The following is a 27813-nucleotide window of genomic DNA, read 5'->3' as shown; positions in this document are numbered from 1 at the left end:
AGAGGCCTGGCTGAGCTGACTAACCCTAACCCTTGGCTGCCTCGGCCGGCCTACCTGCATGCCTGCCTCGGCCTGCTTGCTTGCCTGCATGCTGGCCTGTCTCGTCCTTCCTGCCTGCCTGCCTGCCTGCAACTTGAATGAGGTGTGTAAACACTTATTTTACGGGTGTGGGTGTTGACCGTGGCGTGACGCTCAGTTCTTTTTTCGCGTCTCGGTTCCTCAGGTGGAAGCTGCATAGTTGGGTTTTTGATGGGTTGGGTTTCAGGTGGTTGTATTGTAGTAGCTTGACATTTCTTGGAGGGCACTTTCAAGGACAGACTCAATCTTCTGGAAGTCTGCTTGTTGGGTGGTGCGGGGGGAGGTGCCTTTCACACAATGTGACTACCAGACCACAGACACATTCTGAATGTGAACTACAGCGCTTAAAGCGACCAGAGTACCGTCCTGTCCTCCTATCTTTATACCAGAGTACCGTCCTGTCCTATCTTTTCAATGCAACATTGATATTCTCTTCAGGAACACAATTCTTACCTCGCTCTTATAACTGTTTGTTATCGTACCAATACCATGATCGCACAGGGCGTACCTCAATGTCTCAGGACACTCACAGTGAAAAAAAAATTGCGTTTGACTTGCACGCACGCACACACACACATGCACACGCACAGACGGCGTGCACGCACATGCTAACCAAATGTAACTCTGAGAGTGTAAAACATGTAACCAAATGGACCCTTACAGGTCTGTAACTCAGAGTGTACAGATGAAACAAAATGGGCAGGTTCAACACTGGTTATCGAAGCGTGTACACACGCACACACACATACACTCGCACACGCACGCACGTGTAACCAAATGGACCCTTACAGGTCCAACACTGTTTTTTTATTAATCATCGAATGAAACGTGTGAGGTCGGCAAGAGAAAGTTAAAAAAAATCATAGCAAATACCGGAATTCAAAGATTTTAGTTTTGTCCTATGTTTTTCTTCTTTATATATTACTTTACTGTTGAAATGTACATTTTACATTTCAACGAATGGACCTGTACATGATAACAACACAAAAACGAAGGCACTGGTGTCGTACTTCTGGTTGACCGAAACGGGGTTCAACTCCCTGCAGTGCCCTGCTCAATGTGTTGTATTTACATGGTTCAACTCCCTGCAGTGCCCTGCTCAATGTGTTGTATTTACATTTCTGCGCGATTCTTCATCATTGAGGATTTGAAAAAAGGTGAAGATCAAGGAAAAGCGAAAGTCCATGGTCTCGGAGGGCATACTATAGTATGTTGTTTTTCACAATTTTGGAGGATTTGGAAAAAAAAGGTGAAAATCACGGAAAAGCAAAAGGCTATAGTCCATGGTCACTGACTGCATACTGGTCAAGGACATTTATACTGGTCAAGGTCATTTACTAGTCTTATGCAGGTCATTGATATTGGTCAAGGTCATTGAGCGGCGCGCTATAGTGCGTGATTCTTCATCATTGTTGAGGATTTGAAAAAAGGTGAAAATCAAGGAAAAGCGAAAGGCAATAGTCCATCGTCTCGGAGCGCATGCTATAGCCTATAGGGTGCCATTTTTCACGATTTCCGAGGATTTGAAAAAAAGGTGCAAATCGCGGAAAAGCGACAGGCTATAGTCCATCGTCTCTGAGCGCATGCTATAGGGTGCCATTTTTCACAATTTCGGAGGATTAAAAAAAAAAGGTGTAAATCGTGGAAAATCAACAGGCTCTAGTCCATCGTCTCGGAGCGCATGCTATAGGGTGCCATTTTTCACGATTTCCGAGGATTTGAAAAAAAGGTGCAAATAGCGGAAAAGCGACAGGCTATAGTCCATGGTCACGGACCGCATACTAGTCGAGGTCATTTATACTGGTCAAGGTCATTTACTAGTCTTCTGAAGGTCATTTAATAGTCTTATGAAGGTCATTTATACTGGTCAAGGTCATTTATACTGGTCAAGGTCATTCATACTGGTCAAGGTCATTTACTAGTCTTATGAAGGTCATTTATACTGCTCAAGGTCATTGATATTGGTCAAGGTCATTCTTTTTTTTAAACCCTTTTCTATTTATTAAAGAGCTGGAGAGACAGGAATATTCCTGTTACTGAACACACACTCTATAGCAATGATTACTGTCACAATATAGAACTATTTAACACTGTTACTGAACACACTCTATAGCAATCATTACTGCACAATATAGAACTATTTAACACTGTTACTGAACACACACTATAGCAATTATTACTGTTCACAATAACTTTGTAATGCTACTGATGTTTGTGTGCAACATTTGAGCTGACAGGCCTTTTTTATGTCAATCAATCAAGTCACCTTAATTCAAGTGATATATTATATACAGGGGCATGCCATGTGGTCTACCTGCACAGCCTTTGTGATCTACTGGTAGATCACGATGTACCTTTTGGGCACCCCTGCAATACAGGATTCCTGTCCAGAATTGTTTTATTAAATATAGAGGGTTTAAGTCGTTCTGAATTTATGTGTTTCTTTTTCTGTCTTTCTTTCTTAGGACGGAGATCAAGGTAGACACCGTTGGAAGGCTCTAGCCAGCAAGCCCGCTCAGTCAGCCAACGCAGCCAGCCAGCCCCGCCAGTCAGCCAGTGTAGAAAGTCAGGCTGCCAAGCCAGCGCACTTCAGCCATTGCAGCCAAGGGTTAGGGTTAGTCAGCTCAGCCAGGCCTCTCTTGAGGCCTGGCTCTCTGTCTGCCTGGCCCGGTCTGCCCCGCCCTGCCTTGCAGCAACAGAACCAGCCGGCCTGGCAAGCCAGCCAGCTCAGAATGCGAGCTCAGCAAGCCAGCGCAGCGAAAATCTTTACAAGCCCAGACTCAGGATGCCCAGCAGACAGCCAGGGTCTCCTACCTGACAGCCAACAGTCAGCCAGACCAGACCCGCATTTGCAGCAAGCCAGGCTCTCAGCCCTAACAGTGCAGTGCCTTTGATTAGTCATCCAAGCCAACGGGTAGGGTTTGACTGCCCAGGCCTGTAGTGCCCTTGATTAGTCATCCAAGCCAAAGGGTAGGGTTTGACTGCCCGGGCCCAGTGCAGTGCCCTTGATTAGTCATCCAAGCCAAAGGGTAGGGTTTGACTGCCCGGGCCTCCTGCCAGCTGCCAATGCTTTCCTGCGACCCTTCCTGCTTGCCAAGGTCTGCCACAAACTGTCTGTCCTGTCCTGGCCTGAAACCTTTTTTCTGAGTCTGGGCTTGTAAAATGTTTCGCTGCGCTGGCTTGCTGAGCTCGCATTCTGAGCTGGCTGGCTTGCCAGGCCGGCTGGTTCTGTTGCTGCAAGGCAGGGCGGGGCTGACCGGGCCAGGCAGACAGAGAGCCAGGCCTCGAGAGAGGCCTGGCTGAGCTGACTAACCCTAACCCTTGGCTGCCTCGGCCGGCCTACCTGCATGCCTGCCTCGGCCTGCTTGCTTGCCTGCATGCTTGCCTGTCTCGTCCTGCCTGCCTGCCTGCCTGCCTGCCTGCTTGCAACTTGAATGAGGTGTGTAAACACTTATTTTACGGGTGTGGGTGTTGACCGTGGCTTTTGTGTTCTCCAGTTGTTTCTTGAAGGAGAGTGTTCTGTCCAGTGTAACTCCAAGTTACATGGGTTGGTTAGGTTTTTGACCATCCCAAGTGACGCTCAGTTCTTTTTTCGCGTCTCGGTTCCTCAGGTGGAAGCTGCATAGTTGGGTTTTTGATGGGTTGGGTTTCAGGTGGTTGTATTGTAGTAGCTTGACATTTCTTGGAGGGCACTTTCAAGGACAGACTCAATCTTCTGGAAGTCTGCTTGTTGGGTGGTGCGGGGGGAGGTGCCTTTCACACAATGTGACTACCAGACCACAGACACATTCTGAATGTGAACTACAGCGCTTAAAGCGACCAGAGTACCGTCCTGTCCTCCTATCTTTATACCAGAGTACCGTCCTGTCCTATCTTTTCAATGCAACATTGATATTCTCTTCAGGAACACAATTCTTACCTCGCTCTTATAACATTTGTTATCGTACCAATACCATGATCGCACAGGGCGTACCTCAATGTCTCAGGACACTCACAGTGAAAACTAAAATTGCGTTTGACTTGCACGCACGCACACACACATGCACACGCACAGACGGCGTGCACGCACATGCTAACCAAATGTAACTCTGAGTGTAAAACATGTAACCAAATGGACCCTTACAGGTCTGTAACTCAGAGTGTACAGATGAAACAAAATGGGCAGGTCCAACACTGGTTATCGAAGCGTGTACACACACACACACACACACACATACACGCACGCACGTGTAACCAAATGGACCCTTACAGGTCCAACACTGTTTTTGTATTAATCATCGAATGAAATGTGTGAGGTCGGCAAGAGAAAGTTAAAAAAAATTATAGCAAATACCGGAATTCAAAGATTTTAGTTTTGTCCTATGTTTTTCTTCTTTATATATTACTTTACTGTTGAAATGTACATTTTACATTTCAACGAATGGACCTGTACATGACAACAACACAAAAACTAAGGCACTGGTGTCGTACTTCTGGTTTACCGGAACGGGGTTCAACTCCCTGCAGTGCCCTGCTCAATGTGTTGTATTTACATGGTTCAACTCCCTGCAGTGCCCTGCTCAATGTGTTGTATTTACATTTCTGTGCGATTCTTCATCATTGAGGATTTGAAAAAAGGTGAAATCGTGGAAAAGCGAAAGGCAATAGTCCATCGTCTCGGAGCGCATGCTATAGGGTGCCATTTTTCAGGATTTCGGAGGATTTAAAAAAAGGTGAAAATCGCGGAAAAGCGACAGGCTATAGTCCATCGTCTCTGAGCGCATGCTATAGGGTGCCATTTTTCACGATTTCCGAGGATTTGAAAAAAAAGGTGCAAATCGCGGAAAAGCGACAGGCTATAGTCCATGGTCACGGACCGCATACTAGTCAAGGTCATTTATACTGGTCAAGGTCATTTACTAGTCTTCTGAAGGTCATTTAATAGTCTTATGAAGGTCATTTATACTGGTCAAGGTCATTTATACTGGTCAAGGTCATTCATACTGGTCAAGGTCATTTACTAGTCTTATGAAGGTCATTTATACTGCTCAAGGTCATTGATATTGGTCAAGGTCATTGAGCGGCGCGCTATAGTGCGCGATTCTTCATCATTGTTGAGGATTTGAAAAAAGGTGAGGTCCATGGTGTCGGAGGGTGAAAATCACTGAAAAGCGACAGGCTATAGTCCATGGTCTCGGAGCACATGCTATAGGGTGGAATTTTTCACGGTTTCGGAGGATTTGAAAAAAAAAGTGAAAATCACTGAAAAGCGACAGGCTATAGTCCATGGTCTCGGAGCACATGCTACAGGGTGGCATTTTTCACGGTTTCAGAGGATTTGAACAAAAGGTGAAAATCACTGAAAAGCGACAGGCTATAGTCCATGGTCTCGGAGCACATGCTATAGGGTGGAATTTGTCACGGTTTCGGAGGATTTGAAAAAAAGGTGAAAATCACTGAAAAGCAACAGGCTATAGTCCATGGTCTCGGAGCACATGCTACAGGGTGGCATTTTTCACGGTTTCGGAGGATTTGAAAAAAAGGTGAAAATCACTGAAAAGCGACAGGCTATAGTCCATGGTCTCGGAGCACATGCTACAGGGTGGCATTTTTCATGGTTTCGGAGGATTTGAAAAAAAGGTGAAAATCACTGAAAAGCGACAGGCTATATAGTCCATGGTCTCGGAGCACATGCTACAGGGTGGCATTTTTCACGGTTTCGGAGGATTTGAAAAAACGGTGAAAATCACTGAAAAGCGACAGGCTATAGTCCATGGTCTCGGAGCACATGCTACAGGGTGGCATTTTTCACGGTTTCGGAGGATTTGAAAAAAAGGTGAAAATCACTGAAAAGCGACAGGCTATAGTCCATGGTCTCGGAGCACATGCTACAGGGTGGCATTTTTTCACGGTTTCGGAGGATTTGAAAAAAAGGTGAAAATCACTGAAAAGCGACAGGCTATAGTCCATGGTCTCGGAGCACATGCTACAGGGTGGCATTTTTCACGGTTTCGGAGGATTTGAAAAAAAGGTGAAAATCACTGAAAAGCGACAGGCTATAGTCCATGGTCTCGGAGCACATGCTACAGGGTGGCATTTTTCACGGTTTCGGAGGATTTGAAAAAAAAGGTGAAAATCACTGAAAAGCGACAGGCTATAGTCCATGGTCTCGGAGCACATGCTACAGGGTGGCATTTTTCACGGTTTCGGAGGATTTGAAAAAAAGGTGAAAATCACTGAAAAGCGACAGGCTATATAGTCTATATGGCTATATGGCCATGGCTATATAGTCCATGGTCCATGGTCCGTGGCATTTTTCACGGTTTCGGAGGATTTGAAAACCAGTTGAAATCACACCCGTGTGAACTGGGTGACCGTAGCAACCATGCTAATTTTTTGGTACGAACAGACAGACAGACAGACAGACACGTAAACTAACAAAGCCAGTCGTAGGAGTGGTTTACACCACTCAAAAAGTGTGAATGGAGTTTCTAGGTGAAAGTGACTTTTTGACATGCCATAGAGCTGCCATTGAGCCCCATTATAAACGTCTCAAATTTGAAAGCACTATATTTCTAAAACTATGAAACATTTCAAAGATTCCTTTTCAGGCAAACATGTCCACCGTAAGATGAAACTAAATATGTTTGAATGGGGTTTCTAGGTGTAAGTATGTAGGACTAGTAGCATGCCAAAGTTTGTACTATTGCCATTGAGAATGCATTGGGCGTTTAAGTTAAATAACTCAGAAACTACAAAACATTTCAAAGTAAAAAGTTACAGCATGTGTGCCCACAGTAAGCTGAATTATATAAAGTTTGAATGGAGTTTCTAGGTGAAGGTGACTTTTTGACGTGCCATAGAGCTGCCATTGAGCCCCATTATAAATGTCTCAAATTTGAAAGCACTATATTTCTAAAACTATGAAACATTTCAAAGATTCCTTTTCAGGCAAACATGTCCACCGTAGGATGAACCTAAATAGGTTTGAATGGGGTTTCTAGGTGTAAGTATGTAGGACTAGTAGCATGCCAAAGTTTGTGCTATTGTCATTGAGAATGCATTGGGCATTTAAGTTAAATAACTCAGAAACTACAAAACATGTCAACGTAAAAAGTTCCAGCATGTGTGCCCACAGTAAGCTGAACTATAAAAAGTGTGAATGGAGTTTCTAGGTGAAAGTGACTTTTTGACGTGCCATAGAGCTGCCATTGAGCCCCATTATAAATGTCTCAAATTTGAAAGCACTATTTTCTAAAACTATGAAACATTTCAAAGATTCCTTTTCAGGCAAACATGTCCACCGTAGGATGAACCTAAATAGGTTTGAATGGGGTTTCTAGGTGTAAGTATGTAGGACTAGTAGCATACCAAAGTTTGTGCTATTGTCATTGAGAATGCATTGGGCGTTTAAGTTAAATAACTCAGAAACTACAAAACATTTCAACGTAAAAAGTTCCAGCATGTGTGCCCACAGTAAGCTGAATTATAAAAAGTGTGAATGGAGTTTCTAGGTGAAAGTGACTTTTTGACGTGCCATAGAGCTGCCATTGAGCCCCAATATAAATGTCTCAAATTTGAAAGCACTATATTTCTAAAACTATGAAACATTTCAAAGATTCCTTTTCAGGCAAACATGTCCACTGTAGGATGAACCTAAATAGGTTTGAATGGGGTTTCTAGGTGTAAGTATGTAGGACTAGTAGCATGCCAAAGTTTGTGCTATTGTCATTGAGAATGCATTGGGCATTTAAGTTAAATAACTCAGAAACTACAAAACATTTCAACGTAAAAAGTTCCAGCATGTGTGCCCACAGTAAGCTGAATTATAAAAAGTGTGAATGGAGTTTCTAGGTGAAAGTGACTTTTTGACGTGCCATAGAGCTGCCATTGAGCCCCAATATAAATGTCTCAAATTTGAAAGCACTATATTTCTAAAACTATGAAACATTTCAAAGATTCCTCTTCAGGCAAACATGTCCACCGTAAGATGAAACTAAATATGTTTGAATGGGGTTTCTAGGTGTAAGTATGTAGGACTAGTAGCATGCCAAAGTTTGTACTATTGCCATTGAGAATGCATTGGGCGTTTAAGTTAAATAACTCAGAAACTACAAAACATTTCAAAGTAAAAAGTTACAGCATGTGTGCCCACAGTAAGCTGAATTATATAAAGTTTGAATGGAGTTTCTAGGTGAAAGTGACTTTTTGACGTGCCATAGAGCTGCCATTGAGCCCCATTATAAATGTCTCACATTTGAAAGCACTATATTTCTAAAACTATGAAACATTTCAAAGATTCCTTTTCAGGCAAACATGTCCACCGTAGGATGAACCTAAATAGGTTTGAATGGGGTTTCTAGGTGTAAGTATGTAGGACTAGTAGCATGCCAAAGTTTGTGCTATTGTCATTGAGAATGCATTGGGCGTTTAAGTTAAATAACTCAGAAACTACAAAACATTTCAAAGTAAAAAGTTCCAGCATGTGTGTGTGCCCACAGTAAGCTGAATTATAAAAAGTGTGAATGCAGTTTCTAGGTGAAAGTGACTTTTTGACGTGCCATAGAGCTGCCATTGAGCCCCAATATAAATGTCTCAAATTTGAAAGCACTATATTTCTAAAACTATGAAACATTTCAAAGATTCCTCTTCAGGCAAACATGTCCACCGTAAGATGAAACTAAATATGTTTGAATGGGGTTTCTAGGTGTAAGTATGTAGGACTAGTAGCATGCCAAAGTTTGTACTATTGCCATTGAGACTGCATTGGGCGTTTAAGTTAAATAACTCAAACTACAAAACATTTCAAAGTAAAAAGTTACAGCATGTGTGCCCACAGTAAGCTGAATTATATAAAGTTTGAATGGAGTTTCTAGGTGAAAGTGACTTTTTGACGTGCCATAGAGCTGCCATTGAGCCCCATTATAAATGTCTCAAATTTGAAAGCACTATTTTCTAAAACTATGAAACATTTCAAAGATTCCTTTTCAGGCAAACATGTCCACCGTAGGATGAACCTAAATAGGTTTGAATGGGGTTTCTAGGTGTAAGTATGTAGGACTAGTAGCATGCCAAAGTTTGTGCTATTGTCATTGAGAATGCATTGGGCATTTAAGTTAAATAACTCAGAAACTACAAAACATTTCAACGTAAAAAGTTCCAGCATGTGTGCCCACAGTAAGCTGAATTATAAAAAGTGTGAATGGAGTTTCTAGGTGAAAGTGACTTTTTGACGTGCCATAGAGCTGCCATTGAGCCCCAATATAAATGTCTCAAATTTGAAAGCACTATATTTCTAAAACTATGAAACATTTCAAAGATTCCTCTTCAGGCAAACATGTCCACCGTAAGATGAAACTAAATATGTTTGAATGGGGTTTCTAGGTGTAAGTATGTAGGACTAGTAGCATGCCAAAGTTTGTACTATTGCCATTGAGAATGCATTGGGCGTTTAAGTTAAATAACTCAGAAACTACAAAACATTTCAAAGTAAAAAGTTACAGCATGTGTGCCCACAGTAAGCTGAATTATATAAAGTTTGAATGGAGTTTCTAGGTGAAAGTGACTTTTTGACGTGCCATAGAGCTGCCATTGAGCCCCATTATAAATGTCTCACATTTGAAAGCACTATATTTCTAAAACTATGAAACATTTCAAAGATTCCTTTTCAGGCAAACATGTCCACCGTAGGATGAACCTAAATAGGTTTGAATGGGGTTTCTAGGTGTAAGTATGTAGGACTAGTAGCATGCCAAAGTTTGTGCTATTGTCATTGAGAATGCATTGGGCGTTTAAGTTAAATAACTCAGAAACTACAAAACATTTCAAAGTAAAAAGTTCCAGCATGTGTGTGTGCCCACAGTAAGCTGAATTATAAAAAGTGTGAATGGAGTTTCTAGGTGAAAGTGACTTTTTGACGTGCCATAGAGCTGCCATTGAGCCCCAATATAAATGTCTCAAATTTGAAAGCACTATATTTCTAAAACTATGAAACATTTCAAAGATTCCTCTTCAGGCAAACATGTCCACCGTAAGATGAAACTAAATATGTTTGAATGGGGTTTCTAGGTGTAAGTATGTAGGACTAGTAGCATGCCAAAGTTTGTACTATTGCCATTGAGACTGCATTGGGCGTTTAAGTTAAATAACTCAAACTACAAAACATTTCAAAGTAAAAAGTTACAGCATGTGTGCCCACAGTAAGCTGAATTATATAAAGTTTGAATGGAGTTTCTAGGTGAAAGTGACTTTTTGACGTGCCATAGAGCTGCCATTGAGCCCCAATATAAATGTCTCAAATTTGAAAGCACTATATTTCTAAAACTATGAAACATTTCAAAGATTCCTTTTCAGGCAAACATGTCCACTGTAGGATGAACCTAAATAGGTTTGAATGGGGTTTCTAGGTGTAAGTATGTAGGACTAGTAGCATGCCAAAGTTTGTGCTATTGTCATTGAGAATGCATTGGGCATTTAAGTTAAATAACTCAGAAACTACAAAACATTTCAACGTAAAAAGTTCCAGCATGTGTGCCCACAGTAAGCTGAATTATAAAAAGTGTGAATGGAGTTTCTAGGTGAAAGTGACTTTTTGACGTGCCATAGAGCTGCCATTGAGCCCCAATATAAATGTCTCAAATTTGAAAGCACTATATTTCTAAAACTATGAAACATTTCAAAGATTCCTTTTCAGGCAAACATGTCCACTGTATGATGAACCTAAATAGGTTTGAATGGGGTTTCTAGGTGTAAGTATGTAGGACTAGTAGCATGCCAAAGTTTGTGCTATTGTCATTGAGAATGCATTGGGCATTTAAGTTAAATAACTCAGAAACTACAAAACATTTCAAAGTAAAAAGTTACAGCATGTGTTCCCACAGTAAGCTGAATTATATAAAGTTTGAATGGAGTTTCTAGGTTAAAGTGACTTTTTGACGTGCCATAGAGCTGCCATTGAGCCCCATTATAAATGTCTCAAATTTGAAAGCACTATATTTCTAAAACTATGAAACATTTCAAAGATTCCTCTTCAGGCAAACATGTCCACCGTAAGATGAAACTAAATATGTTTGAATGGGGTTTCTAGGTGTAAATATGTAGGACTAGTAGCATGCCAAAGTTTGTACTATTGCCATTGAGAATGCATTGGGCGTTTAAGTTAAATAACTCAGAAACTACAAAACATTTCAAAGTAAAAAGTTACAGCATGTGTGCCCACAGTAAGCTGAATTATATAAAGTTTGAATGGAGTTTCTAGGTGAAAGTGACTTTTTGACGTGCCATAGAGCTGCCATTGAGCCCCATTATAAATGTCTCACATTTGAAAGCACTATATTTCTAAAACTATGAAACATTTCAAAGATTCCTTTTCAGGCAAACATGTCCACCGTAGGATGAACCTAAATAGGTTTGAATGGGGTTTCTAGGTGTAAGTATGTAGGACTAGTAGCATGCCAAAATTTGTGCTATTGTCATTGAGAATGCATTGGGCGTTTAAGTTAAATAACTCAAACTACAAAACATTTCAAAGTAAAAAGTTCCAGCATGTGTGTGTGCCCACAGTAAGCTGAATTATAAAAAGTGTGAATGGAGTTTCTAGGTGAAAGTGACTTTTTGACGTGCCATAGAGCTGCCATTGAGCCCCAATATAAATGTCTCAAATTTGAAAGCACTATATTTCTAAAACTATGAAACATTTCAAAGATTCCTCTTCAGGCAAACATGTCCACCGTAAGATGAAACTAAATATGTTTGAATGGGGTTTCTAGGTGTAAGTATGTAGGACTAGTAGCATGCCAAAGTTTGTACTATTGCCATTGAGACTGCATTGGGCGTTTAAGTTAAATAACTCAAACTACAAAACATTTCAAAGTAAAAAGTTACAGCATGTGTGCCCACAGTAAGCTGAATTATATAAAGTTTGAATGGAGTTTCTAGGTGAAAGTGACTTTTTGACGTGCCATAGAGCTGCCATTGAGCCCCAATATAAATGTCTCAAATTTGAAAGCACTATATTTCTAAAACTATGAAACATTTCAAAGATTCCTTTTCAGGCAAACATGTCCACTGTAGGATGAACCTAAATAGGTTTGAATGGGGTTTCTAGGTGTAAGTATGTAGGACTAGTAGCATGCCAAAGTTTGTGCTATTGTCATTGAGAATGCATTGGGCATTTAAGTTAAATAACTCAAACTACAAAACATTTCAAAGTAAAAAGTTACAGCATGTGTGCCCACAGTAAGCTGAATTATATAAAGTTTGAATGGAGTTTCTAGGTGAAAGTGACTTTTTGACGTGCCATAGAGCTGCCATTGAGCCCCAATATAAATGTCTCAAATTTGAAAGCACTATATTTCTAAAACTATGAAACATTTCAAAGATTCCTTTTCAGGCAAACATGTCCACTGTAGGATGAACCTAAATAGGTTTGAATGGGGTTTCTAGGTGTAAGTATGTAGGACTAGTAGCATGCCAAAGTTTGTGCTATTGTCATTGAGAATGCATTGGGCATTTAAGTTAAATAACTCAGAAACTACAAAACATTTCAACGTAAAAAGTTCCAGCATGTGTGCCCACAGTAAGCTGAATTATAAAAAGTGTGAATGGAGTTTCTAGGTGAAAGTGACTTTTTGACGTGCCATAGAGCTGCCATTGAGCCCCAATATAAATGTCTCAAATTTGAAAGCACTATATTTCTAAAACTATGAAACATTTCAAAGATTCCTTTTCAGGCAAACATGTCCACTGTAGGATGAACCTAAATAGGTTTGAATGGGGTTTCTAGGTGTAAGTGTGTAGGACTAGTAGCATGCCAAAGTTTGTGCTATTGTCATTGAGAATGCATTGGGCATTTAAGTTAAATAACTCAGAAACTACAAAACATTTCAAAGTAAAAAGTTACAGCATGTGTTCCCACAGTAAGCTGAATTATATAAAGTTTGAATGGAGTTTCTAGGTTAAAGTGACTTTTTGACGTGCCATAGAGCTGCCATTGATCCCCATTATAAATGTCTCACATTTGAAAGCACTATATTTCTAAAACTATGAAACATTTCAAAGATTCCTTTTCAGGCAAACATGTCCACCGTAGGATGAACCTAAATAGGTTTGAATGGGGTTTCTAGGTGTAAGTATGTAGGACTAGTAGCATGCCAAAATTTGTGCTATTGTCATTGAGAATGCATTGGGCGTTTAAGTTAAATAACTCAGACACTACAAAACATTTCAAAGTAAAAAGTTCCAGCATGTGTGTGTGCCCACAGTAAGCTGAATTATAAAAAGTGTGAATGGAGTTTCTAGGTGAAAGTGACTTTTTGACGTGCCATAGAGCTGCCATTGAGCCCCAATATAAATGTCTCAAATTTGAAAGCACTATATTTCTAAAACTATGAAACATTTCAAAGATTCCTTTTCAGGCAAACATGTCCACTGTAGGATGAACCTAAATAGGTTTGAATGGGTTTTCTAGGTGTAAGTATGTAGGACTAGTAGCATGCCAAAGTTTGTGCTATCTTCATTGAGAATGCATTGGGCATTTAAGTTAAATAACTCAGAAACTACAAAACATTTCAAAGTAAAAAGTTACAGCATGTGTTCCCACAGTAAGCTGAATTATATAAAGTTTGAATGGAGTTTCTAGGTGAAAGTGACTTTTTGACGTGCCATAGAGCTGCCATTGAGCCCCATTATAAATGTCTCAAATTTGAAAGCACTATATTTCTAAAACTATGAAACATTTAAAAGATTCCTCTTCAGGCAAACATGTCCACCGTAAGATGAAACTAAATATGTTTGAATGGGGTTTCTAGGTGTAAGTATGTAGGACTAGTAGCATGCCAAAGTTTGTACTATTGCCATTGAGAATGCATTGGGCGTTTAAGTTAAATAACTCAAACTACAAAACATTTCAAAGTAAAAAGTTACAGCATGTGTGCCCACAGTAAGCTGAATTATATAAAGTTTGAATGGAGTTTCTAGGTGAAAGTGACTTTTTGACGTGCCATAGAGCTGCCATTGAGCCCCATTATAAATGTCTCACATTTGAAAGCACTATATTTCTAAAACTATGAAACATTTCAAAGATTCCTTTTCAGGCAAACATGTCCACCGTAGGATGAACCTAAATAGGTTTGAATGGGGTTTCTAGGTGTAAGTATGTAGGACTAGTAGCATGCCAAAGTTTGTGCTATTGTCATTGAGAATGCATTGGGCATTTAAGTTAAATAACTCAGAAACTACAAAACATTTCAACGTAAAAAGTTCCAGCATGTGTGCCCACAGTAAGCTGAATTATAAAAAGTGTGAATGGAGTTTCTAGGTGAAAGTGACTTTTTGACGTGCCATAGAGCTGCCATTGAGCCCCAATATAAATGTCTCAAATTTGAAAGCACTATATTTCTAAAACTATGAAACATTTCAAAGATTCCTTTTCAGGCAAACATGTCCACTGTAGGATGAACCTAAATAGGTTTGAATGGGGTTTCTAGGTGTAAGTGTGTAGGACTAGTAGCATGCCAAAGTTTGTGCTATTGTCATTGAGAATGCATTGGGCATTTAAGTTAAATAACTCAGAAACTACAAAACATTTCAAAGTAAAAAGTTACAGCATGTGTTCCCACAGTAAGCTGAATTATATAAAGTTTGAATGGAGTTTCTAGGTTAAAGTGACTTTTTGACGTGCCATAGAGCTGCCATTGATCCCCATTATAAATGTCTCACATTTGAAAGCACTATATTTCTAAAACTATGAAACATTTCAAAGATTCCTTTTCAGGCAAACATGTCCACCGTAGGATGAACCTAAATAGGTTTGAATGGGGTTTCTAGGTGTAAGTATGTAGGACTAGTAGCATGCCAAAATTTGTGCTATTGTCATTGAGAATGCATTGGGCGTTTAAGTTAAATAACTCAGACACTACAAAACATTTCAAAGTAAAAAGTTCCAGCATGTGTGTGTGCCCACAGTAAGCTGAATTATAAAAAGTGTGAATGGAGTTTCTAGGTGAAAGTGACTTTTTGACGTGCCATAGAGCTGCCATTGAGCCCCAATATAAATGTCTCAAATTTGAAAGCACTATATTTCTAAAACTATGAAACATTTCAAAGATTCCTTTTCAGGCAAACATGTCCACTGTAGGATGAACCTAAATAGGTTTGAATGGGTTTTCTAGGTGTAAGTATGTAGGACTAGTAGCATGCCAAAGTTTGTGCTATCTTCATTGAGAATGCATTGGGCATTTAAGTTAAATAACTCAGAAACTACAAAACATTTCAAAGTAAAAAGTTACAGCATGTGTTCCCACAGTAAGCTGAATTATATAAAGTTTGAATGGAGTTTCTAGGTGAAAGTGACTTTTTGACGTGCCATAGAGCTGCCATTGAGCCCCATTATAAATGTCTCAAATTTGAAAGCACTATATTTCTAAAACTATGAAACATTTAAAAGATTCCTCTTCAGGCAAACATGTCCACCGTAAGATGAAACTAAATATGTTTGAATGGGGTTTCTAGGTGTAAGTATGTAGGACTAGTAGCATGCCAAAGTTTGTACTATTGCCATTGAGAATGCATTGGGCGTTTAAGTTAAATAACTCAAACTACAAAACATTTCAAAGTAAAAAGTTACAGCATGTGTGCCCACAGTAAGCTGAATTATATAAAGTTTGAATGGAGTTTCTAGGTGAAAGTGACTTTTTGACGTGCCATAGAGCTGCCATTGAGCCCCATTATAAATGTCTCACATTTGAAAGCACTATATTTCTAAAACTATGAAACATTTCAAAGATTCCTTTTCAGGCAAACATGTCCACCGTAGGATGAACCTAAATAGGTTTGAATGGGGTTTCTAGGTGTAAGTATGTAGGACTAGTAGCATGCCAAAGTTTGTGCTATTGTCATTGAGAATGCATTGGGCGTTTAAGTTAAATAACTCAGAAACTACAAAACATTTCAAAGTAAAAAGTTCCAGCATGTGTGTGTGCCCACAGTAAGCTGAATTATATAAAGTGTGAATGGAGTTTCTAGGTGAAAGTGACTTTTTTTGTGCCATAGAGCTGCCATTGAGCCCCATTATAAATGTCTCAAATTTGAAAGCACTATATTTCTAAAACTATGAAACATTTCAAAGATTCCTTTTCAGGCAAATATGTCCACCGTAGGATGAACCTAAATAGGCTTGAATGGGGTTTCTAGGTGTAAGTATGTAGGACTAGTAGCATGCCAAAGTTTGAGCTATTGTCATTGAGAATGCATTAAGTTAAATAACTTAATGCATTAAGTTATTTAACTACTCAGTAGAGGGTACAGTAGTCTACTGTACTGTACTGGCACACCCGAAAGCATCATATATACAGTTAATACGTGCGTGTGTGTTTGTGTGTGTTAGGTTGCGCACAGGTGGTGAAAAACTCATGCTCATACCCAGACACCAACACACATAGCTCCGTAAGGCACTCAAAAATAAAATTATGAAAAAAGGACATGCTATAGTTTATGGTTTCATAAGACATACTATAGTCTGTCATTTTTCATGATTTTGGAGGATTACAAAAAATCTAATCATGAAAAAAGGACATGCTATAGTTCATGGTTTCATAAGACATACTATAGTCTGTCGTTTTTCATGATTTTGGAGGATTAAAAAAAATCATGAAACGACATGCTATAGTTCATGGTTTCGGAAGGCATACTATAGTCTGTCCCCCCCAGAGCCTCCCCAGTGCCCGCAGTAGCATGGCACCGTGCCGCGCTACGAGCTTGTAGATCTGCTAGCATCGTCATATATGCCATCATCATCTACTGCAAAGTACATGCAGAGATACAGAATAAATACATCATGTCATCTTCAGTATTGTCCGAAATGGTTACACCAGGAATGCAAAGCTGCAGATGGGTAGTAAAATACAGCTAGATGCCTACAATGGAGAATAGAAAAATGTAGTCATAAAAACGGAACGAGAAAAAGCCCATTTCAGACACCATTACCATCACTCATTTGGCTACACAAGATACATCGCTTTAGGTACATCCATCCTCTCGCACTTCCCGTTTCAGCTACAGCAGGCTTATCAAGTTGGCTCATAGAAACAAAGACAAGATCATTCAGTTTCTTTTTTATTACCGAATATAAATCAGACATGAACACGTGCAGACTAAAAACCAGTGTAACAAATTCACCACGATCCTAGAATATTTTGAAATAAAGTCTGCATCCCATTGCTGTAAAAAAAAATATGCTCTATTATCTATATAGACCCTCAGTTTATTTTTGCAACTGTACAGAACACTGCGTCAGCGAACGCACATTTGTGCAAGAGATTAGTAATCAAATGAAACAACTCGCTTGCCACAGTCCATTAATGTGCAAAAACAGTGTTCATTCCTGTACGATCCTTTTAATGTTGTACATTTTCCTATTCATTCAAACCACTTCTGAGCAAATTGCTTTTATAAATCAAAGCGTTCACAATACATCAGCAGAGTTTAAGCGATCTTTACACTGTAAATATGCCATTTCTCCAAGTCCAGAACTTTACATTGTTAAATTAAAATAGGAGGGCTGGAAATATAGGGAGAGTCAAAAGATAAATAAACCCAAAAAGAAATTAAATTAGGTAAAAATTATGTTGAATGACCAATCCGGATCTGGTGTCACAGTATAACAGTTCCCTTCAACCGTTCTGCCTGGCTTTATATTTGGTTGTGCGGCCGTGTCATGCAACAAAAATAGCACTATGTGACCTCAATGTTTTGAGCTTATAGGTCTATGATTTTTGGTGCATGACACCAGCGCACAATCAAGTGTAAATCAGGCTAGTTATCACTGATTTGGGCAATTTCTGTCAGCCATGATTAAATGCAGGAAAAAAACAAAATCAGGTTTAAAGTTGCACTGTAGACAAGAATAGCACCTCCTTCTATAGGGCTGATAATTTAGCAACGCTTTTCCGTGGGGCTGGTTGCAATCCTATTTTCTAAATGGAGCCATGGCATATAAGCATGTGAATAAATCAAATCGGAAATCCCCCTCATAGTACAACGATCAATGCCGGATGAAGTTGAGTGGAGTAGAGTAAAGCTGCTATGTAGAAACACAGCACTAGCTGTTTACTGTGACATACCAGACCCAAAGTCAATCTGCCAGCGTGTGTTTGTGGGGGGGACTCAGCGTCGATGGCGGCTGTGCCCCGAGTGGCTACTACTGCTGTGGTGTTTGCTCTTGTGGCTGCGGTCTCTTTCCCGGTCATAGGAGCGTGACCTCTCCCGGTCTCTCCTGTCCCCCCGGTGGTGACCTCCTCTCTCATGCTTGTGCTTCTTGGAGAGGTCAGAGGCGCTGCGGTCCCGGTCTCTCTCCCTTTCCCTCTCTCTGTCCCTCTCCCTGTCTTTGATGGGAGAACGTGACCTGGAGCGCGAGCGCTTCCTCTTGTGACTCGATCCGCCCCCACCGCTGTTGCTGTGGCGACTGGCGGACTTGGAGTCACTGTTGCTGTGGTGACCAACCTTGGTCTTGAGGTGGGGCAGCAGAGGCGAGGGCTGATGTCGTCGCGGAGACGGGCTGCGGCTGTGGGAGCGAGAACGGGATCGGGAGCTGTAGGTCCCCGAGCGACTGCGTCTGTTGTTGTAGCTGTAGATATGAGACACAGAGAGAAGAGACATTAACAATCCAGCATTCTTCAACATATGAATGAAGCCGACCACTTTCGGTACACATTCAAGGAAACAAAACGTACTGTCTGCGAGGTGAGCGTGATCTGGAGCGAGACAGTGTTCTAGAACGAGAACCACTCCCGCTCCTGCTGTTCCTCCCAATCTTAGCCTCCTTTCTTAACCTGGAAGAGACAAAAAGGGATTGCTTCAACAGAGGTATTTAGGAATCTTTGACCAGTCAAAGATGCATATGTCGTACCTTGTAGTTGTACTTATGCACTCAATATTAAATGGGTTTAATAAAAAATAAATCCTAATCCCCCCCCCCCCCCCCCGGCATACGTATTCATGTCTCACCCGTTGTGTGGACTCTTGGTGACCTGGGTCCTGTTATCTGGCTCTTTCTTAACTGGTTTGAGGGTCTGGAGGTTGGGAGACTTCTCCTCCATCTTGACCACGTTGGGGGAGCAGGGCTTGGAGGCGGGTGAGAAGCCACCCACGTTGCAGAGGGCTGGTGTTCCATCTGGGTTCAAACCCTTGGCCTTCAGCTTAGCCTCCGCCAAGAACATCTTCCGTCTCTCCACCTCCTTCTCCAGATGGTCATAGTTGGGCTGAAAGGAAGAAGACACCTTTTCAGACCTTAGCTACATCAAAACTGGCGTTCATTTATATCTTTTTTAAAATAAGAAAAAAGATAACGTTTTCTAAAATGGTAGACACGTGTCTGTCATCATGCAGTGCACTGGCCCCGGCCCACGAGAACTCCCAAGGCAGAAAGCTGCAGTAGTGTTCCACTCTTGGGGTATGAACTTTCCTAATCACATTTTAACAATTCAATTATATGTCTTAATTTTCTCATGGCGCTCATAATTTTGCCAGACCACAATGGAAATGTTATCTTCTCTTTTTATTAACCTTTTGAGAGTTCTGTACATGTAAATGCATTTTTGTCTTCCATGAACTCTGCTGTATCATAGAGATCATTACCTTCTTCCTGCTATATAGTTTGAGAGTAGTGATGCAGATCTCCTTCATCTCCTCCTCGTTGGCGCCAAACAGCAGGTACCAGTGAGGTCTAGATGGCAGCGGCATCTGGAGCAAACAGAAAGCGCGACACTTTTTAGAGAGGCTACACATGATCAGTTAAGATGAAATAATGTAAGAACTGGAAACAGATGAACTTTGTATGACAAAACTGATCAAAACCCTTCTCACCTGCAGAGCTCTGGCAGCGAGGTATATGCAGGCACAGGCAATGGTCTCAGCTTGAAACCTCACAAACACATTTGTCCTTAGGGAGTCATTCATGTAGTTCCTATCAAGACAAAAAAAACATACGAAAAACACATAGCATCTTCTCTAAGCAAGCTTAATAACAGCACCCATGTATAAATGTTTCAACATCGATATTCCCCCACCAGTAAGGTTTTGTAACTAGCAGGTCATCAACCACAGTCCCAACTCTAAATTGCTAAATTATCAAAAAGGCATTAAGATTTATTTTTTACAATCCCCATTGATATCAAATAAGGCTACTTTGATTTTCTATGACTATTCTTGACAAGTGAGATATTGAGAAAGTGGTTGTTAAATACAATTGTTGGAACATTGATAATTGTTATTGGCATTAGAGAACTTGGTTCTTGTTCCAGGAGTGAATAGTTTCCTGAACAATCCCACTGCATGTTTAGGAAATTGCAATTTCCACAACATAAGAGGCTGAACTAGAACCAAGAACCCTTTCATGGCATTTCATATTATAGGCCAGGTGATTGGCCAAAACAAGATATGCAGCAAACATCTTATCAGGAAGTCATGATTTAACTTTGTCCTTCTCCTCTCAGGATTATCCATGGCGTTGCCGTATGTCACAGATAAGGGAAGGCTGGTCCACAATTCATTGTCCATTAAAGAACTCCAGACACAAAAGTCTTGCCTTACCATCGACTGAAAGCAAACTAATCAAGTCATAATACAATGACAGAATGATTCATGCCTTGCAATGGGGGATGAGTGGGGGCACATGCAGATGCATGGACATACAAGGTTCGACAACAATGCACAGTTTCCTCTAGTCCTATCATTAGGCCTAGATTTGCATCTCTGTAAAGCTGGGACACAAGAAGGCATAGCACATATGGTGGCATGCACAACAGGTTGGACTGATGTTCCAGGCTTGGGGTGGCATTGGCACAATGCATGTGAGACAATACAAACACCCATCTAATGTGTAGCATTTCAGGGTAGGAAATGTCACTTCCCCCCCCCCCCCCCCCCCCCCATCCACTTACTACATGATCTGTGACCTCATCTGATTTGTCTGCTGATCATGACCGGCCACAACCAAATATTTACATACATTTCCCTACTATTCTAGCTCATGCTAGTTTCTCCACCACCAGTACACAGTCATGTGAGGCTCTCTTGGTGAAGTTTAAGGGGGAGACTATTAAAAACATGAAAGCCGTTTTACTATTCCAAACAACTACACTTTGAGTCTCTGCAGGGTCATTAAGATGATTGGGTAAGTGAGATTAGTCAAGGCTAGGAATAGACAAAATTAACTGGGGTGTAAATAAGTAACACATGAGAATGGAGTGAGCTTCTATGTCCCTAAAAGTCATAGAGGCCATAAAGACAACAACAAAGCACACATAAGAGATAATAGTTGTATGACAGCATACATGTAACCTCCAATGCACTGTTCTGACCCAGACCAATGTCATATTGACAAGCCCTTTTTCTTAACAGTACGTTTGGATGACGACTTTTGCCTACACAGGCCTTATGCACCTACAGACTGATAGATTTCAGTTGACATATTAAGTATGTTAACTTTCACTCCAAACAATAACGCACACAGATTTGTATTCAGTTCTAATTGGGCTGCAATGTGTGACGTGCCCTAGACCTTTTAGTTCCAACATTTAACAGTCACTAGTAGTTAACACATGGTCATTGGATTGTGATACAGACTGCTGCATGGGCGAGACGGCTCCTTGGGAGGCAAAGCCTGAGAGCTGGATCAGCCTGCAAAAACACACAGGTCTGGACACCATGTCAGTTGGGGACAGGACACAGTACACTACTGTATTTAAAAAGGCAGGTAACTGGTCACAAAAATATATATAATTTTCCAGCTAAGTTTACTTCAATGCTAAAGGAAAGTAAACCAAGGAAAAAAAAAGAATGCAAATATATCTACAACTAGTTGGAAAAATATGTATAACAATTGAAACCTTTGGTAGCAAAACCAAAAAAATACAAAGCCTTTCTGGACACCCCCATTGAGAAAACAAGACGATGTTGGCAGTTGGGAAAGGCCCGCCCCCTTCAGTGAATCTCGGCACTGGAATTGACTGTCTGGAGAAGGGCAGCCAGCCAAGGGGGGGAGCTTCCTGAGGTCATGTGGTTGGAGGAGGCAGAGTTCAGAGGTTCTTTATGTGACTTACCAGCATGGACTACCCTTTAATCAAAGAGTAGAGAGAAAGGACAAAGTTAAACCAAGTTCCATGGGCACCACAAAACAAAAAGACTTTTCAAATCAAAGCCATGTAAGGACACACAGACCGAGTGACGCAAAACAGGTCGTCATTCAGAAACAAACTTGTCCATCAGAGAATAAGGAGGTGAAGAGCATTACATGGCGTGGGGTAATGTCGCAGGCAGACCTGGGCCAAATAGTAGCCTTTCAAATACGCAACTGAAATTGTGAGGGGCGCTTGATCGGTACTTATCTGGCAGGGGATGTTTCTCTCATATAAGACACGGCATAGAAATCAATCGCTCCCCAAGTCATTCAAATATTTTAAACTTGTTTCAACGGTCTCTTTTCGCCCAGGTCTGGAAGCAGGTCTCGGTTGACATGACAAGTTGCTGCTGTGGGGAAGATTTTTTTGGAAGACAAGGAGGAAACTTACCAGGCGGTCTGAACTAGCGTCTGGTTCTTCTCACAATCCAGGACTTGAAGGTACATAACGATGATCTGAAACAAACGGTTACATGTAATCAGAGCACCCACAGTAGAAACTTTTTGAGGGGGGTGCTAAAATATGAAAGCTGCTTCCTGTGAGTGAATGAGGTATGCATAGAAGCCAGAACTTCTGATACTGTAGGGTACAACAATTATTGTAAAAACTAGCTAAATGGAATGGGTGGAGCCTGGGTAGGTGTGCATGAGCAATTAAGTGTATACCATGTGGTACTCACCTTGTGTGGATGCTTGACATGTACACAGAAGCCCAGCTCCTTCAGGATTCGCCGTTCTGCCTTGATCACTTGGTTTTTGGTATTTATGTAGTTCTGATCAAGTATCAATGAACTTGAACTCCTAGTTTATAAAAAAGGATCAAAATAAAACAAATGGTTCCCCCATTTTCAAACGAAAAACAAGCAATGAAAGTGCCCTTCTGCTTTCTTTGACTGCTTTTCCACCCCTTTCAACCAACTTAAAAGCAACAGCTCCAACTGTATACGTATAGTTTGTGGGGGTTTGTAGACTCCTGTGGTTTTGCTGGAAGCGTTTGGGTTCTGTAGTCAGCTCTCTGCATCAAATCACCACATGCCACAGCTTTAACAGAAATATCAACTACGATCACCACCAGTATCAATTGCAAAACAAATCCCAAAACAGAACATTTAACCTCTTTCAACTTCAGCTATATGAAAACCCTTTCAAATCAAAGCTTATGAGAAGAGCAAGTTAAGACACTTACTCAAAACGAAAACCCCAAAATTATTTGTGTAGAAAGCCCATGTATTAAAAATAATTAATAGCAACACACGCTGTGTTGAGGTATATAAAACTCAGATTTGCTAATCTTTCTCTTCCCATTTTAAAGTTAAACTCAACATTTACTGCAATCTAATCCTCAACCTATTAAAAAATGTATTGTGATTATCCAATTTATCCATCACTTTGTGCCTTTTAGCTTTTCCAATTGTAAGATCAAATAAAAAAAAGACTCCAAAACACAAAGTGGGCTATAAGTATAACATCCCAAGTTTGCGCAAAATGTCAAGATTTCACATATTTATTCAGGTCCACATAAAAAATAAAATGCTTACACATTTCAGTACCGTTTCCAAGCGTTCTAGTGGAATTAATAAACAGGCCTGAATACATGTGTGAAATACGATCTTGTTGACATGGAGTAAAACCAAGAATGTGCCGTCTTTTGCTTTTGTGAATGCCCTATATATGGTTGGGTACAATAACCGCAGTTGCGTAATGCAAACTGCAGTGTCGAGTTCATAACCACTATTATTCTTTTAATGCATTTAAACCCCCCCCCACCCAAAAAAAAAACAGTGGTCAACAGTGATTCATTACCACGATAAGTAAAATTCCATACCACCCCAGCCCTTTTTGGCTTAATGCCTTATTGAAGCAGTTCTTTCCTGTTCATAGCATTGGATACAAATTCACAGTGATGTTACTTATAAACCCCTGTCATAACAAATAGATGTCTTCAAATTTGACCTAACACACACATGCACTATCCATTACCTATGAACAGAATAGAAAGGTGTAACCAACACTGAGACTTTGTCATACTATGCACAGAACATTGTGTGCACAGAACAACAGGTAGTGATATTTCTGTGAAAGCTATGGATGACAGTTGGTGAATGAGGTTTTGCTCTTGTAAGCAAAGACAAATGCGCATGTGGAGCAGTCAGGGAGAAGAGAACTACTTTACCCAAGACGGACAGATACCCAAAGCTTTAGACCAAGCCACAGGAGTCCTCAAGGTGCCCCGGCGGGCCAAGGACCTTCGGCCAACCTGTCATCCCCGATCCCAGTGCCCCGCGGTGACTCAGACCACGGGCGTCTCCCACGGGAAGGGGGGCGGGGCGGGGCTGGGGGAGACCCGACACCCCGGCTCGCTCATGGTTGTCATGCCGACTGCTTCATCTTTACGTACCATTCCACATCACCCAGGCTTTGGTAAATGTAGCTGGTCGCTGTTAGTTGGTTGCAAGGGAAAAAAGAAGCCAAGTTAATGCTTGGGTCTTTTTGGTAGAGGAATGAAGTTTCTTCTTTTCTTGTCTTTAGACTAAGACACACAAGTTAAACATGTGTGCCTTGTCTTCCATTGGTTTAAATTCCATGCAACTTATTATTACTTTTTAAATAGGTTTGAAAATTGGTAATATTGTAAAAGTATAGTTCTAAGTTGTTATGTGAAGATAATACACATCTGAAACTACCAGTGAAGAGGAAACTGAAAAGTTTTAAAATGGTTTAGAGTCATGGATAAACAGAAGAGCACTTTCACACAACATCCAACATTGCAAAAATTAAAACAACACAAGTGCACAGGTATTTCACATACATCAACAGTGGCATACATAAAACATGACATGGTGTTGAAACTTACTTTTTGCCCCTTATCTGTCGTAGATGGTGGAAAACATTGATGACGTCTCGTATTCGTCGCGGTGCTTCTTCAATCTTGGAGGCCAGATTCACACAAGCCATAGCAACAATCTAAGGAGACAAGATCACAGTGATAACAGCTGGAAAACATAGTTTGTTTATCTATCCATTTGTAAAAATGTCATCAAATCAACTATTTTATAATGACTCGTTTTGTTTGGGCGGGTACTTAAATAATATAGCAAAATATTTTGTTTGTGTGCAGATTGGTCCACAAACCAAAGGTTGATAGCCTCTATTGTTATACAGTTATATCTGTTCAGTGATGGGGTCTCCCCGGTAGCCTAAGATTAAAACGGTTGTAGATGTATTTCTCTATGAGTACACTGCAGAGACACCATTTCAGAATTAGCAACTCCGAACATGTACAAATGTAGAATAGAATATAAGGTGCTTACAATTAGTCCGTAGTTTTCAATAAAGAAGTGTTTTAATCCTGTAAGTGGCCGGTTCTGTCCGGAGTTCCTAATGGCGGAATGAGCAGGAATTACGCTCAATACAAGGTGTACACGTTTCGGACTAAAACACGCAATTGAAAAATACGAACTAATACATTGCACAAGAACTCCGGCAACCTCTGACATTTGGGGCAAGAGGCACCTTATAATTTGCATTTGTACATGTTCGTTCGGAGTTACTAATTCTGAAATGGTGTCTCTGCAGTGTAAACAGGGGAGGGGACTTAAACTCTCATAGAAGTGTTTAAATCTCATCTCTCTGTCCCTTTAGTAAATACGATTTTTTTAAGGCAGGGATACCACTTTTACCCAATCAGAGAACCTCACAAAGCTTAAATTTTGCTGCTTAATTTTTTGTTTACCCCTCCAATTTCAGCATGAGTTCTCTCTCCTGTAATGTCTTTTCTGTGTAGAAAAAAAAAACTACCTGGACACTATATATAAATATAGATAGAGAGAGAATATGGAGCTATTTGAACAAAACATGATGCCACCTTTAAACGAACACAGGGCCACTTACTAGTAACACCAAGCTCACTGCGGTGTTTATGTGAATGACAATATGGCTGCTCTGAACGTAAGCGGAACGTATGCTATGTCTCAGGCTGGGCTAACAACAAGGCACCAAGCAAAACGTCTATTTCTTACCTCAAAACTGTGCTTGACGAACGACTTAGAGTAGAAAAATCGATGGAATAGCACCTGTCCCGTCGCCATCGCCACCTGGCCGAGAAAAGCACAAACAATGACGACTTAACAACCGAGCTTACATAACGTTTAAGCAGCTAACCTCCACGACTCATACAATAGACGTCCGCCATTTTAACTCCACCTCGCTAAAGCCCAAGAGCTCATGCTAGCAGGGCTAGCTAGGCCTCAGCGATGCTATTCACAACAAACAAACGTGATTCAAAGCACAAAGGCATACTATTAAATAGACGGATTGTTAATGTCTTTTTTTGTTTACTTACCTGAGGTAACCGGAGGAGAATCCCCGCAGACTGGATGAGCTCACAGCCCAGGATGCGAAGGTCGGTCTCGGTGTTCAGGTCGAGGCCGTCGAGCATCGACGGCGTCGGGGAGAGCCGCTCCTCCGGGATGAGAGAGTTGTCGATGGTAAGGTACACCTCCGAGTAAACCCTGTCACCGATAAGGATGCCATCGTCTTTCGTGGATGCGTTAGAACTCGTGGAAAATGGACCCGCAGCCATTCTTCACCCGAAAAACGTTATTTCTTATCACACGGCTCCAGACAAGAGAAGAGACAGCGGCCTTTCCCCTAACAGCAGCGACGACGATGGAGGAAATGACGACACCGCATATGGCGCGTCACTGCACGCAACCCAACCACTTGGTGCCCTTCCGCGCTTGGTCAAATAGTTCCAAGTCGCTACAGTGGTGTTCGATACGAACTTAACCGGGATGTGGAAACCTCTACTTCAATGCTCTACGAGTTGCTTAGCCAGTTATTCTGTCTCATCTAGAAGACTCGTGCCCAAGGTAATAAAGGCTATTCAAGGTATATGGGTTGTAAAGCCAGATACCTTGATTCGTGTATGTTGACCTGTTGGAGATACCGCGTGCGTTGCTTGGTATCTCTACCATGGGAGCCGCATTTTATGCTGTGCACAGTGCAAGTCTAGTGTCACGATGATGTCCCCACTGCGTATATCCATTTTTGGAGTTTCTACATTAATCTAATAATCTGATGTCAGCGCTGGATATTGCCGTTATCCCCATATATGGAGCTCTAAGTGAAAGCCTTCGCAACTATATATATATATATATATATATATATATACTGCACACACACACACACACACACACACACACACACACACACACATATATATATATATATATATATATATATATATATATATATATATATATATATATATATATATATATATATATATTATATATATATCGCTTGTAGATCTGCTACTTCCGGCGGCTAATGGTTTCGCTTGGAAGGAAGTGAAACAACTTCACCTTTCCCCCACCAGACTCTACAGTGATGTAATTTACGGGAAAGTCCAGAATGTTTTGTACCATGATGTCCATATCCATCCGCCCATAAAATCATTGCAGTGAGTCACTCCACTATTTCTTTGTGAGAAAGTTAAAGAGGAAGTGCTAGCAGGGCCTATTATCTAGGCTAAAGTATTTTAGTAATAGTATTATAAAGTAGTCTTACTATCTAGTACA

At 40.8% G+C, this 27813-nt stretch overlaps 1 protein-coding gene across 1 annotated transcript; it reads right to left on the bottom strand.

Moving 5' to 3' along the window:
• Positions 1-17156: 17156 nt before the first annotated feature.
• ccnl1a (cyclin L1a) lies at positions 17157-26978 on the bottom strand. The gene is made up of 10 exons (XM_079514384.1): positions 26574-26978; positions 26251-26325; positions 25086-25195; positions 22912-23032; positions 22623-22687; positions 19918-20017; positions 19690-19794; positions 19060-19313; positions 18786-18884; positions 17157-18679 (listed from the first exon to the last, which is right to left on the bottom strand). Exons 1-10 carry the CDS (start codon positions 26811-26813, stop codon positions 18220-18222), a joined length of 1629 nt encoding a protein of 542 aa, XP_079370510.1. The 5' UTR covers positions 26814-26978; the 3' UTR covers positions 17157-18219.
• Between the last annotated feature and the right edge of the window lie 835 nt (positions 26979-27813).

Source organism: Electrona antarctica, assembly GCF_951216825.1.
Source record: "Electrona antarctica genome assembly, chromosome: 11".
Lineage (NCBI taxonomy): Eukaryota > Metazoa > Chordata > Actinopteri > Myctophiformes > Myctophidae > Electrona > Electrona antarctica.
Note: the sequence above shows the minus strand (reverse complement) of the source record. Positions and strands in the feature narration are given on the sequence as shown.

What these genes read in the sequence shown, in the direction of transcription:
- ccnl1a (XM_079514384.1), bottom strand. Translation starts at nt 26,813, where the DNA reads ATGGCTGCGGGTCCATTTTCCACGAGTTCTAACGCATCCACGAAAGAC. An exon ending in TCGTCAAGCACAGTTTTGAG is followed by an intron (nt 25,196 to 26,250) that starts GTAAGAAATAGA and finishes TTGTCTCCTTAG; the next exon opens with ATTGTTGCTATGGCTTGTGT. An exon ending in ATGTCAAGCATCCACACAAG is followed by an intron (nt 22,688 to 22,911) that starts GTGAGTACCACA and finishes CGTTTGTTTCAG; the next exon opens with ATCATCGTTATGTACCTTCA.